Here is a 13,631-nt window from a genome sequence, read left to right as displayed (position 1 = left end):
ACGCTATGATACTAATCCCAATGTCGTTCTTTCAAAGAATGATGATAACGCTCCTTTGATTTTCCACTATCAACGATTTCATCAAAGATTAAAAAAGATCCAAACAATCGTCAGTGATGATGATTTCTCTCCTTCTTCTTCCTTTGCAAAACAAACACTCGCGTTGTTGTTGTTGTGCAGAAGAAGGGTTGTTGGACCGACCCAAAGGCAATTGCACGGAGTAAACGAATTTTTTGTGTGGGTAAGCCAAGACTGTGCGTTGGTCCATGCCCATAAGAGAACGTTGAGGCAAGTAAGGGTGTTCGACGTCGAACGGTAACCACATTTAACTGTTCGCTAGAACGATGATCATCGAATAAAAACAATGTTCAACGAGGTTGTGATTCAGTATTATCTTCATGCTTTGATACGATTTGCCAGATTGATCTCTAGTATTGAACATAAATATTAGTGGCCCGATGTTGTGTCGATGAGATATCATGATGACATTAGATCTACACGAACAGCTCTTTGGCTTGAATATTTTTCGAAGCTCGTTCCTTGTGCATATGCTAATGTTTTTCGATCCATCTAAAATTCCAAGAGACGATGGAAATAAGATTTTCCAGATTTTTCCGGAAACATTAATGGTCATTGCTATTTTGATTTTTAAATATTGACCGAATCTGAATTAATAATTACATAGCAAGACTGGCCAGCGAAAGTGAACTCCGGGCTTCAGGGACACGATTTATGTCCCTCGAAAAAAAAAAAGTTTCTGTAGAGAACCGGCTTAACGCTGGCAAAGAAAAATCTTGAAATTGAAGCTTCCAAGTTCACTGTTCTGTCAATAGAGAGCCCAGCGACAGGAGTTGGCGACCAAATCCATCCAGCAACCCGCTCTGTTGGCTTGTCTTGCTATGCAACCAAACAAAAACACATCAAGTCATCCTTCACATGCCCAGAAACAACAAGCACATTTCACATCATCTCACTGCTGAGGATGATGACAACACCTCAGCACCTGCTTCCACTGAGACCGTTCACACAGGCGTTCAACACAAACTCCTCTCTTCATCCATTCCTCTCGTCTTTCAAAAATCAACACGGATTAAAGGAAAGAACAAGTATTGGCAATTTTTCATCTCTTCCACACCAGCCCATCACATGTCCGATTCTGACAATGATCACGAACAACAACAACAAACTCATGAAACACAACAACACTTTTCAAATTCCTTCTATATTTTCTCTCGATATGGCACTACGACTTTACATCCACAAACACATCACATTCGAACCACGAAAGGTATTTCCTATCAAAAAGAATTTCCTTCCGAATTACAAGCTCAGAAAGAATTATTAATTCGAATTCATGGTAAACTCAAGGAAGGATATCAATGGGTCTATGAGAGAAAGAAACGAAAATTTCCAATGGAAACACTTGTGAATTTGGTCAATGATCAAATTCAGCATCAATTCGAACTGTTTCAAGAATTGTCTCGAGCTCTTTTAAAATCACAACGTAATCAACAACAACAAATCCCTCGATCGAATTCAGAATCATTGAGTGAAACACATCTTCCTCAACATTTGAGAAACATTTCACTTCCAAGAGTGAGCTCACCCAAACGATTGACTTGTCATGTAATGCATCAATTGGGTTTAACCCCAACTAGGAATACCCTAATTTACCAACATTGAATCGAAAGTCACCAGTGAAGCGAAAGAAGGTGCCATCTTCTTCATCTAGCCATTGCTCAGATAAGGTTCCAATTATTGAATTTTCTTCAGAGAGTGAGGATGAAATGGAAGATGATGATGATGCTAGGTCATTGCATTCTTCACCTCCAAGAGTCGCAAGACGAAGAAGAACAAGTAGTACTACTTCTCCAAGATCTTTGAAAAACACTAAGAGAAATTCATCAATGAAAAGAACACACAAAGAAGTGAATTCTTGTTCATCCAGTAGTGAATCTGAACAGCATTCCGAAGAAGAAGAAACAATAACGTTATTGGCTCCTTCTCATGAAAGAACCAACAAGAAACAAAGTAAGGTTTCTCCTCAAAAGAAAAAAACAAAACGTAATGAGAAGGAACCATCCTCTTATCTGGGAGAAGATCAATTCTCAGAAGAAACATCTGCACACATTCCAACCATTCTTTTGACTCCAATCAAGAACAAGAACTCACAATCTTCTGTTGCTACTACAAGTACAATCACCCCTCTAAGACTCTCTCCAATTCCATACCGATCCCGAAGAGTAGATTCTCAACAACAAGCCTCCACGACATGGACCTCGCAAGAAGAAGGTCTCGATCATGATTCTTCAGATGATGATGACGATGAACACGATAATCATGAATTCTATGGACAAATTATTCCAACAACTCCCGAGAGATTTAAATCTACGGACACTCCTGTTGGGGAGAATGAGGCTCCTACCAGTTCCAATGTTACTCGACCACTTTCAGATATTGATTCTGGAAGTGATCGAGAAGATTCCATGCTTGAACATTTATCATTTGGAGGTTTTGGAGAAGATATGCAAGACATTTCATATTCCTCTACTAATATAGATCACACATCTTCGGCCTTGGTTCAAGAACTGGAAGAAAAGATTAAAAAACTCTCTCAAACAATCACAATAGAAACAGAACGAGCAAATGCATTGGATTTGGAAAAGAATTATTTGGAGAAGGAAATGTATCAATTAGTGGAATTGCATCAAAATACACTTTCAGAGAAGGACAGAAAGCATGAAGAGGAAATTTCATCATTGAAATTACGAATTGAGGAATTGAGCCATTTTGCTGAAGCACGACAAGAGGAGCTATTGCGAAAAGAAGAAGCATTGAGGGAATTGGAAAAGAAACTGGAGGAAGAAAGAATTCAATTGAATCAACAACGTGAAATGACAGAAAGTATGTCACAAGATTTATCGTACCGTCTTGAGCAGGTTCGAAATAGAGAATCACTATTGGAAATGAGGGAAAAGGAATTACAAGAGAAGATGAAACAGCTCGAGAGCGAACAAATACTTTTGAATATTGAAAGAAGTTCATTACGTGAGCAAGTGAATACTTTCGAGACAGAGAAAGTCAGTTTCATGCAAGATATGGAGCATAAGAATACAATGTTTGAAAAAGAAGTGACAATTCGATTCCAAAATCAGCAACAAGAACTCGAAGTTGAGCGGCAACGACTTTCAAGTGAACATCAAGAAAACATGCAACGGTTAAATCAAGAAAAAGAAACACTGAGAGCTAATCAAATGGAATTTGAACTTACAAAATCATCCAACCGTGAATGGTATGAATCCAAGCGCAGAGAAATTGCTGAAAAGGAATCTGAAATTGAAAACAAGCGCTATCAATTGGAAAAACAACTCGAGTCTCTGACCGATCGTGAATATTCTCTACATTTACAAAAACAACAGCATGAAGAGCTTATTTTCAAGAGAAATTCTGATCTCGATATTAGAGAGAACTCTTTCCAAACAGAAAAGGAAAAATTCGAAAAAGAACGTCACGCTTTCAATCAACTTTTCGAAAAGAGAATGCAGTATGAGAATCGTTGTCAACAGTTAGGACTGGCTCTCTCTCAAAAACATACAGAATTTCAATCAGCCCTGTCCATATGGCTCTCTGCATTGAACAATTCTGAGGAAACTGTTGACGACAACCAAAATGATCCAAGAATGTTATTCTCTGGAGCAAATTTAGATAGTGATGTGTAGAGTTACATTGTAAACAGCTTGACACTGATTTGAAAAGTTTTTTTAAACATCCCTTTATTTGATAGCAATGATGCCTTAACATCCTCGCTTGAGAGCAAAAAAAATACAGGATCAAAGTTGTTCTCTCGTTCCATCTCTCTCATTATCGGAATATACATTCATGTATCAAGATCTACTTTATGAACAAGATAACAAAGGAAATGACAAACAAGAGAGTATTACTCACAGTGATAATTCTGTGGTCCAAGAAAGTATTACGTGTCCATGTTATTTAGTTGCCGCAAAAACTTATTTCCCTATTCTTTTTAAATATTTCAAAAGAGATGATCCTTTGGTAGTTTGGGCCAAAGCAGTTGCAAGGGAAGATTCACCAAAAGAGAAAACATTTGAATCAGCTGATGATCTTGTTGAAAATTTGATGCATATTGTACATTGTTTTGCATATAAGGACGATTTTTATTTATTGTACCCTGAACAAAATCGTACTGAAGCGGTGGTCAAGCTTAGAAATTACATAAGGTTCATATTTAGCAAAATTTCCACTTCATATACTCGTCAAGATATATCTGCAACACATCTATTAAGCGCATCATTAAGAAAAGAACTTATTTCTTCAGAAAGCTCCTCCTCCAATGATGGTAATAGTGACCAAGATGAAGACTGGAATTACTCTGAGCTACTTCCCTCATCTTTTTACGAGCAATACGAACAATTCTCTGTGGACTCCTTCAATCAAGACCCCAACCCTGAGGGACTACAAGATCTATATAGAGCATTAAAACGCTCACGAAAGAGCAATGAACTGTTTCAGTTCAAGATTACAAATTCCCGAAGAAAAGAGTATAATTTCCACAACAAATTGTTCGCTGAGTATTTGCAAGATTGCATTGAAAAAGGAATGAGTTTGAATTCAAGTCTCTTATTCTTGAACGACTTTATTAACAGTTGGAAAAGAAGAAATGTCACACTTTCTTCAGAACTACATATGAAGGTTTTCCAGCACGATTGGATTTCGAAAATGTTTAGCGATTTTGGGAGAACTGTGAAAAAAAATTACAAGATGTCCTTAAATGAAGATTCTTCAAAATACTGTCGACCAGACATGCTTGTTGAGGACGACGCTGTTTGTATGGAATGTAAATTAATGAATGTTCTCAATTGTGAAAGCGATGTTCGGAAAGCAACGCTTCTTCCCCTTAGAATGATGCAAGAACGAGATTTGTCGAGAGGGTTAGGTCTTCTTGCAGATTCCAAATATGTGTATTCCTTTTTTATAGAGCTTGATAATGATAGTAATTATTACAAGTGGATATACTGCCATCGTTTTGAAATGGATCAATTGTATGACCGATGTTTATTATTCTTCATTTTGCTTCGGTTTTTGATCCAACGAAGCGGAAATAAGGTCTTGCAAGCTGAATATAATAGATTAAAAGCTCTTGCAACAACTTGGGAGAATGAGAAAAAAGGTAATGATTCAAGTGCTACAATTGTTTCAACTCAAAGCAAGGGTCGCCCCACAGGAAGTGTATCATCCTCAAACCATTCGTCAACTCAACGATCAATCCACTCAAACACAATATCCACAACACAAGCACAACAGAAAAAGAAACTATTATTCAAGAAACACATTAAGGACAGGACTGAACGAATTTTAAATGACGTTTCAAATTTTCACAACATCCACAGCCATTAAGAAAAATGGTTCACTATACCATGTTTCTTCTCGTCACCAAGGATTGTAAAATCATTAATGCAATGAATGAAGCTGAAATTGCCAAAACTTTTGGAACCTTTTCTTTGGATCTCTTTGAAAACACGTTCATGCATAATGTACACACTTTGTTGACAAAGGTAGTGATGAAGAATGATGCAAATTCTTGAGGAGAGGAATTTTCCGGGATTGAAAGAGAGGATTGTTTTGCTGCTCTTACTTCTTGATGATGATCCTTAAGAACAATTTCTGCAGCTACGGATGTGGAAGCACTGGAAGAAGTGTTTGGTTTCGACTGTTTTCTTCCAAAATACGAAACGTCGTAAACTGCAAGAATACGAAATACACCAAATACAAGACCAACGACAAGAGTTGCTAACGCTATCCATGACATGGGTCGAAAATATTGGTACCATGCCATTAACAGAGTTTTTGAGAAAGAACCAACACTTATGAGTTGCTTTGAGAGAGTGGACGGCATGGTGGTTGCAGATAGGACTTGAGTCGTTTGTTGTTGTTGTTCTTGTTATTGGATTTGAACCAATTTCTTGAAAACACTGTTTTCGTGCCATGTCATCAATTTCATTCCTTTCTAAACTTTGTTTCTTTTTGAAATGACCTTCCACAAATTTTGATATGAAATGAACAACATTGATCAAAAAAACAATAGATGCTTACTGCCATGTTTGCCCATAGTTTGGTGTTGATGGATTCTGTTTGTTGTTTCAGAACTTCTTAAAAAGGTGTTTTTGATAGTTCATCACCACAAAAAATGGTTGCAAACCATCCAGACCTTCCGACCACGGTAACTGCCACTACGAGCTCCACATCTTCATCTTGGAATACAACAAACACAACGACAAATTCGGAATTATCTTCGACTTCTTTTGAAAATCTACAGGATGATACTCATTCATCAATAGCCTCCACCTCCACAGCAACAACAACTCGTTCTCCCACTACAACATCGTCATCAACAACGTCCGAAGAAGCAGATGCGGACTTGCAAATTGTTCTCCAACATCAAAGTTATCATTCAAAAATAGGAACGCTTTTAGCTGTAATGCCCATTGTTTTTGGAATTGCCTTCTGTTGGGAGAGAGGCCTATATCCCTTCTTAATATCCACATTTATAGAGCATTGTGTTCATTATACGACCAATTATTTCATTAATGGGGTGAAATCAATAAGGAGTTTTTCGACCGTGAATACTATTCGGGTGTGCATGGTTGCAGCGTTTCACATGTCGCTGCAGGTGCATTATGGTCCCTTTGTGGCTCTTCATGTTTTTACAGTGTACAAGATTGTTATTACTACCATGATGTGGTATTTCGATATGAGGTTTATTTTGCTTAATGGCTCGATACATGTCATTAGTGCAGTTCTAGGAAAGTACATTGCTTTGGTCAACGAGATGCACACGTTGAGTGATTTGGAAATCATGTTTGCCTACCGATCCGTATTTGAGGTTTTTGTTTTGCTGACAACTGTCCTCATCTCGTCACTTTTATTTTCACAACACATGAATCAAACCAATGAACAATACACCAAACAGCAAATAGAAATCACAAAGGAAAGAGTTCGAAGTACAGAAAAAACGAAATTTATTGCCAACTTGAGTCACGAAGCACGGAATCCATTACATGGCATTCTTGGCAGTTTACAACTACTACGGCACAATGTTTTGGGAAAGGATGAAAAATGTGAACATGGATGTGAGCACTGTCTTCTTCAAAATAATTCAACCTCAGAGCTTGTTCAGGATATTGAGGAAAATTCGAAAACTCTACTTCATATCTTATCGTCTTCGTTGCATATGAGTAATTTAGAACTAGGGAAAATCAATTTAAAATTGGAGCCCTTTAACATTATGTGCTTGGTAGAATCTATTACTTCGGTGTTTTCGCAGCTGGCTCTTGAAAAACAATTAACCCTTCATTCGTTTTTTGATGTTCAAAATGTACCAATTTATTTGAAAGGAGATTCCACGAGAATAAGCCAGATTGTCATGAACTTGGTTTCCAATTCCATCAAATACACCTCTAAAGGCTTTGTTAAACTTACCTGTGAATTAGCATCAGAGAAGGACCTGAACAAATATAATGATTCTCATCCAAAGGTTTCAAAGAAAGGAGATATTGTCTACATCAAGATAGAATGTCAAGACACTGGTCGTGGTATTCCAGAATCCCAATTACAAAATATTTTTCAGCCTTATAACATGATTGAAGAAACGACTCTTTCAAAGAAACCTGAAGAGTTCGAACGTTACTTTAAGCAGTCTGAGCATATTACTGGAGGGAGCAGTCTTTTGATTCACACGAATAGAAATGGCTTAGGACTGAGTATATCGAAATTCATTATTGAAAAGATGAATGGTACGATAACTGTCAGTAGCAAAGAGAATGAAGGCACAACGTTTACCGTCATCTTGCCTTTACAGAAATTTGTTGGTGAAATATCAGAGAAAGCAGCAGTCAATCCAGATAATATTCAGGAAATTTTACATTACGAAGCTGACTCTTCTCAAAAGATTAAGGTCCTAATTTTTGACTTGGATCCATGTTTTCGTCAAGTGTTACAGAAATATGCACAATTGTTCAAGAGAGTTGACAGTATTGAACAATATGCGGACTTTGAAGAGTTTGATCGCAAGCGTTATTTGGCAACCCAAGATGACGAAAAACAACAACGTTCAGGGGACTCTTGTTGCAACACCTTAATCGTGTGTATGGAACAGTATTACGAACAATTGAGCAATTTCTTTCAAACGAAACAGAATGGACAGGTTGTGGTAGTTCCTGCTGTTCCTAGAGGTCGCAATAGGATGTTCGAAAAGATCAAATACTTGTCAAAACCAATCAAATTTGCAGATCTATTTGACATCATTTCGGATCCACGATTCTCCAAATCTTCTCTTCTTCAAACTGCGCCATCCTCTATCATCAAGACACCTCGGAAAAGTATTGTTGAACTCGATTCTCAAACTGCTGCCTCTTTAGCTTCACACATGAACATGGAATTTGACGATGAAGTATTGTCAAAGCCGGTCTTAGTTGTTGATGACAATGGGGTCAATCGAAAAATACTCTCTAAAATGCTTCGAATTATGGGCTTTACAGACATTGATTTAGCATGTGACGGAATGGAGTGCTTCAACATGTTTAAAAAGAAGAATTATTGTTTGATATTATTAGATTGTGTCATGCCTATTTTGAGGTAAGTTTGTTGGTCTTGATGAAATTGGTCTTGATGAAATTTCAAACCTTACATCAACCTTAACAGTGGAAAAGAAGCATGCGAAATGATTCGAAAATATGAAAAGCAAAACGAGCTTGAGCATGGTGCCAATTTCACTCGTTTACCAATTGTTGCTGTGACTGCCAACACCTGGGAAACGAAGGAGGTTCTACTCGCTCAAGGTTTCGATAGTGTCATGTACAAACCTATTGCAATGGAACAATTGAAAGTAGAAATGCTCAAAGTGTTGTCCCATGCAGAGAACTCGTCCTTACAACAGGAGTGATGTCCTCATGATTTCGAATGGATTTACAATTGGAAAGAGAGGAACGTTCGAGACAAAATTTACAGAAAAAGATTCAAAACAGTCATTACTGATGCAAAATTTGGTTCGGATATGAAGAGAAGTAACAAGTTGGAGATAACGCATACCTAGATCATAAAAGTGAGACTTCATCATTCACTGACATCATCAGTCCTTCAAAATTACGGGATAATCTCCCTCCTTTCAACAACGATAAAAACGTCTTGTGCAAATTCAAATTTATTATTATTATTAATATTTACGACAATAACAACAACCGACAAGCCATAAACGCTTGCCAGTTGCGCAAGAGCAACATTAATATTCATCCTCCTGATCATTGATTCCCGATTTCAAAAGACTTTAATTTTCATCATGACCAACAACAACAAGCAAAGATCGACAAGCAGCATGGCATCTCGGCCGTCGCCTCAACCCGACTCTTCTCATCACAATTCAAGAATTAGTTCGGCCATTACAGCACACAGCTCGAGAAATGTTTCTCTTGCTGCTACTTCACGCATGAATTCTGCAATCACTATCGGCGCACCGTCATTGGAAAACAACAACGAGATGTCTACTGGATCACTTCCTCCCCTCAAACAACCACCACCACATGTAGCAAAACGAACAAGCAGAACCAAGATGACCATAACGCCCACTCCTACACCTCCACCTAGGCAGCATTCGGAAGACGCAGCATCTGGTTGCCTTAAGGAAATTAATTGGGCTCGTAAAAAGAAAAAACGACTGAAACCAATTAGCTCTTTTATTGACGAGCAAGTTGAACAATTCAAACTCAATGAAAGTATTCAAGCTGACAATGAGGCAAATACATGTTTCATGACGGAAATGCATATCACTTCACCGGATAAATCAAAAACCCGCACCACTCATACCCACAATTCAAATGAGCTCTTTGTGGAAGATCCGTTTGATGCTTCGGAGAGAAATAAGGATGTCAAGAGCGCCATAAGTAACACAATCAAACGAGTGAACCAAGCCAAAGAAAAACGCTACGAGTACTGGAAAAATCCCAATGACAACAGTTTTGTTGGCTCCCCTCTGCTGAATAAGTTTCCATTTCATGAGCTGGAGTCTAGTAATTTTCGATTATTATTTAGCAAATCTAAAGAATTTGATTCAAAACCAGAATTCACTAGAGAACGATTGGAGAAGGTTTTTGCTCCCTTTAAAATTTATCAGAGCAGCAAAACTAATTTAACATCTGACATTTCGCTTTTAAATAATGTTGAAGAACATGGCGAAAATCAACAAGAGACTAGTGCGAAAAAAGTAGCACCTAAAATGGTGGCTGACAAAAAATTTGAGGAAAGAATTGATGACGAATTAAGGAGGAGTGACATACAGTTTAAGGACCTTTTTCAAAAAGCTCATCATGTTGTTGCTAGTGGAAGAGTTCAAGGTGGATCGTTACAAAACCCATTTGGAGACATTTATTCTAGTTATTTCAAACAACATCAATCAGAATATGGTCAAAAGAAATTGAAGCCAATCACAAAATTTGTGAACTCTGACAACTGGCGTAATGAGTTTTTAGGATCTCAAATTTATAGTCAACAATATTTATTAACTGCCTTGGATGAACGATTTGGAAATAGACTTTCTGTACTGCAATCTCGTCAGAGCTTGGAAAAAATTGCTGCCGCATCCATGAAACGATCAGAAAAATATGCAGTCTGTGGATTGAATGAACCTCAAATGAGAAAACCAACGGATACTTCATTGGACTCGATGTGGGACAAACTGAATCACACATTGGAGATCACGAAAAGCAAGTTTTATCACTCTGTTCTTTTTTATAGAAGGTTATTATTTCACTTGGAGACAATCAAAGTTCCCACCTCTGAGAATGAATATCTCATAAAACTATTGGAATCCATAAGGAAACATATTATCGAACACCCAACAGATGATTTAACTAAGGAGGGAATTTTCTTCAATAATATTAAGCCGTTGGTACAAGAAATGAGCAAACTCGACTCTAGAACTTCAACCAGTAACTTACTCAAAACCTCCAGACTTGATAGTTTCTTTGGAAATCGCGAGACTGTGCGAGTCATTTTATTCTTCATCGCAGAGTTGAACATTAATAGCGAAGATTTATTTACAAATTTTTTACATCGGCTTCGTCTCAAACACAGCAAGGCCATGGATGAACTCAGAATCAAGCTCAAGGAACGAGAAGCTCAACAACAAAAACTAATCCGAAAAGTGGAATTATTTCAAGTGGAGGGAGCAGACAAGAACTTTATCAGAGCTATGGTATTGGCTTTGCAGCCTCAATCATTTCTGGCTGGTGCTATAATTGTCAAAAAAGGTGATATTGGTAATGAAATGTATTTCATTTTGAAAGGAGTCGTAGAAGTTGTCACTGAAGATTCTGAACCCAAAATTATTGCGTCTCTCGATGAAGGCAAGTTCTTTGGAGAGGTCAGTGTTGTATTAGATCAAACAAGAATGGCTACAGTTCGAGCTGGGACCGATTGTGATCTCTTTGTTCTCAATAAGGATGCCTTGAAGCGAATTGAGGAAGAATTCCCTGAACCTGTTGAAAAAATCAGAGAAAAAGCAATAGAACGATTGAACGCTGCCAACAAGTAATTCCTTGAAGTGGAAACGGGTGAAGATCAATGATTTTCTTGCGTGTGACTATTAGTAACAATCTATTAGGACGTCATATTTTGAACATGAGTATTGATACCTTTTGTTTTGATACACCACATACTCAACTACAGTTTATCTCCTGAAATTCTCATTTATTAGATATGTGTTAGTTCCGACCATTTAGTAGTATCTTTTGGGCCGTTATTTACAAATATAGTTTCGGATCGCCATTTTGATTCAGAAACAAGACTGCCGCTAGTGTCACAACACGTTTGTAAAGAACATAACAGCATACTGAGAAAATTTGGTGAAGGCTTGTTAACCCTTCTTCTCAACATACAAAAACAATAGAACAACATCAACACACCCATCAGCTCCACCAAATTTACTGGAGATGTCCTTCCGTAATCTATTTGATTCTGATACAACGTTGCAACTGGTGAACCTCTATTTGAATGACACGTCCGTAAAGGAGTCCAACTATGCGATTGCTAGCCTCGGGATTAGTAGTTTCTTCCTCATCTCTTTCATGGTTTATTTGACGGCGTTCATTGGATTCTGGCTGACAGAACGATTTCGAAACGCTTGCACGGATTGTACAAAAAAAGAAGAAGAATCCAATGAGGTGAATGGAATATCCAAACCACAAGTGGATGAGATGACATACTCTTCCACAAACACTCCCAATACGCCATATTACAGTGGACTGAAAAAGAGTCACACTTCTGATGGCACGAAGACTTCAAAAATTAATCGAAATCAAAAGATAATGTTTATTCTGGTGTTAGTGCTGGTTGTGGTTCAATGTTTTGCCTTAACAAGTCGTATGATCAGTGATAGCATGAATCTTACCATGAAAGAAATGTCACTCAGTGAACGTAAGTTTAATTTGCATGATTGAACCATCAAAATTCTTAATCCTCAATTCACTGCAGTGAATGAAAGTACTGTCGTTGCATTTTATGTATTTAGTTGTGCAGAGTTAGGATTAACATTTGGGAACATGATCACAACTGTCATGATCATGTGTTTTGTTCAACATGTATTGTAAGTACAGGTTGATAGATTGCAATCTTAATAATGACTGACATGACCATGCAGTTTAATTACATGTCACAAAGTGAAGGCGATTTCTGACAAGACATTTAGAGGATTGAACATTTCATTGAATATTTTCAATGTCATTTACTTTCTTCTCTCGAGTGGAATTATTATTACCATCTCCATTGGCTTGTTCCTTTTAAAGCTTAATATTGGTAGAGATTTCCTTCTCACCATCTACATTATGTGTTTTGTAATTAACAGCTCCATGATGATTTTGGAAACTTTATTATTCAACATTTTTGGTTACCTTGTCATTCGAACCATCAATAGACAGAGTACAAAAACTCAAAGAGATCAAAACAAGCTGTGTGCCAAGAGAAAACACTTTGCCAAACTCATTGTTCTGCAAGGAGCTTTATCCTTTTGTGCTCTGTTGCAGTTATTGGCTGTCATATTCCAATCCAGTGCAAAGGCCTCAAAAACTCATGGACTAGAATTGGCCTATTACTTTGTGAACTCGTTTGGTATTTTGAGTTTTGCTGTGGTTGTTCTTCTTCTTTATAATCCTTTATTCAATTATCCTGCAAATAAGATAAAATTTGAGGATGTAGCAGATTACGTGAAGGAAATGCTACAAATTGAACCCACAACCCCAACATCACCTTACTCTCCTAAAAACAGTGCAAGAACAGACTCGGCACGAAATGCCAATAATTTCCTTGAGGTGCCAGGAGCCAGCGGTCAATATTTGAGTGTTCATTCAGAGTCATTTGGTGGATCCTCTTCCTCATTAGACATTTCCACAAGTTGTGACAGCAGCAGTCAAAACATGGAGGAAGTACACGATTTGAAGATTGTGGATGTAAGGATTGAAGAAGTCAAAAAAATGTCTGAGTCAACCACACAAATTTTTGATTCACAACAATAAATAAGAGATAGTTAAATAGGTACAGATCAAGGAAAGTGTTAGTCTTTATTCTTC

The 13,631-nt window shown here is 37.5% G+C and overlaps 6 protein-coding genes across 6 annotated transcripts; 5 read left to right on the top strand and 1 right to left on the bottom strand.

Moving 5' to 3' along the window:
• Positions 1–936: 936 nt before the first annotated feature.
• On the top strand, positions 937–3,719 carry C9374_014243 (uncharacterized protein; the record flags this gene model as incomplete). Its single annotated transcript, XM_044690209.1, has 2 exons — positions 937–1,596; positions 1,659–3,719. The coding sequence occupies 2 exons, from the start codon at positions 937–939 to the stop codon at positions 3,717–3,719; spliced, it is 2,721 nt and encodes a 906-aa protein (XP_044541649.1).
• Positions 3,720–3,879: 160 nt separating this feature from the next.
• Positions 3,880–5,415, top strand: C9374_014242 (uncharacterized protein; the record flags this gene model as incomplete). Its single annotated transcript, XM_044690208.1, has 1 exon — positions 3,880–5,415. One exon carries the CDS (start codon positions 3,880–3,882, stop codon positions 5,413–5,415), a length of 1,536 nt encoding a protein of 511 aa, XP_044541648.1.
• A 13-nt stretch (positions 5,416–5,428) lies between these two features.
• On the bottom strand, positions 5,429–5,914 carry C9374_014241 (uncharacterized protein; the record flags this gene model as incomplete). The annotated part of the gene is made up of 1 exon (XM_044690207.1): positions 5,429–5,914. The coding sequence occupies one exon, from the start codon at positions 5,912–5,914 to the stop codon at positions 5,429–5,431; it is 486 nt and encodes a 161-aa protein (XP_044541647.1).
• Positions 5,915–6,205: 291 nt separating this feature from the next.
• On the top strand, positions 6,206–8,959 carry C9374_014240 (uncharacterized protein; the record flags this gene model as incomplete). Its single annotated transcript, XM_044690206.1, has 2 exons — positions 6,206–8,652; positions 8,719–8,959. 2 exons carry the CDS (start codon positions 6,206–6,208, stop codon positions 8,957–8,959), a joined length of 2,688 nt encoding a protein of 895 aa, XP_044541646.1.
• A 393-nt stretch (positions 8,960–9,352) lies between these two features.
• On the top strand, positions 9,353–11,602 carry C9374_014239 (uncharacterized protein; the record flags this gene model as incomplete). The annotated part of the gene is made up of 1 exon (XM_044690205.1): positions 9,353–11,602. The coding sequence occupies one exon, from the start codon at positions 9,353–9,355 to the stop codon at positions 11,600–11,602; it is 2,250 nt and encodes a 749-aa protein (XP_044541645.1).
• A 397-nt stretch (positions 11,603–11,999) lies between these two features.
• C9374_014238 (uncharacterized protein) lies at positions 12,000–13,577 on the top strand (the record flags this gene model as incomplete). Its single annotated transcript, XM_044690204.1, has 3 exons — positions 12,000–12,483; positions 12,541–12,652; positions 12,707–13,577. 3 exons carry the CDS (start codon positions 12,000–12,002, stop codon positions 13,575–13,577), a joined length of 1,467 nt encoding a protein of 488 aa, XP_044541644.1.
• Positions 13,578–13,631: the final 54 nt, after the last annotated feature.

The sequence above is a fragment of the Naegleria lovaniensis genome (genome assembly GCF_003324165.1).
Source record: "Naegleria lovaniensis strain ATCC 30569 chromosome Unknown tig078, whole genome shotgun sequence".
Taxonomy (NCBI): domain Eukaryota; phylum Heterolobosea; class Eutetramitea; order Acrasida; family Naegleriidae; genus Naegleria; species Naegleria lovaniensis.
This window is presented reverse-complemented; position numbering and strand designations above follow the sequence as displayed.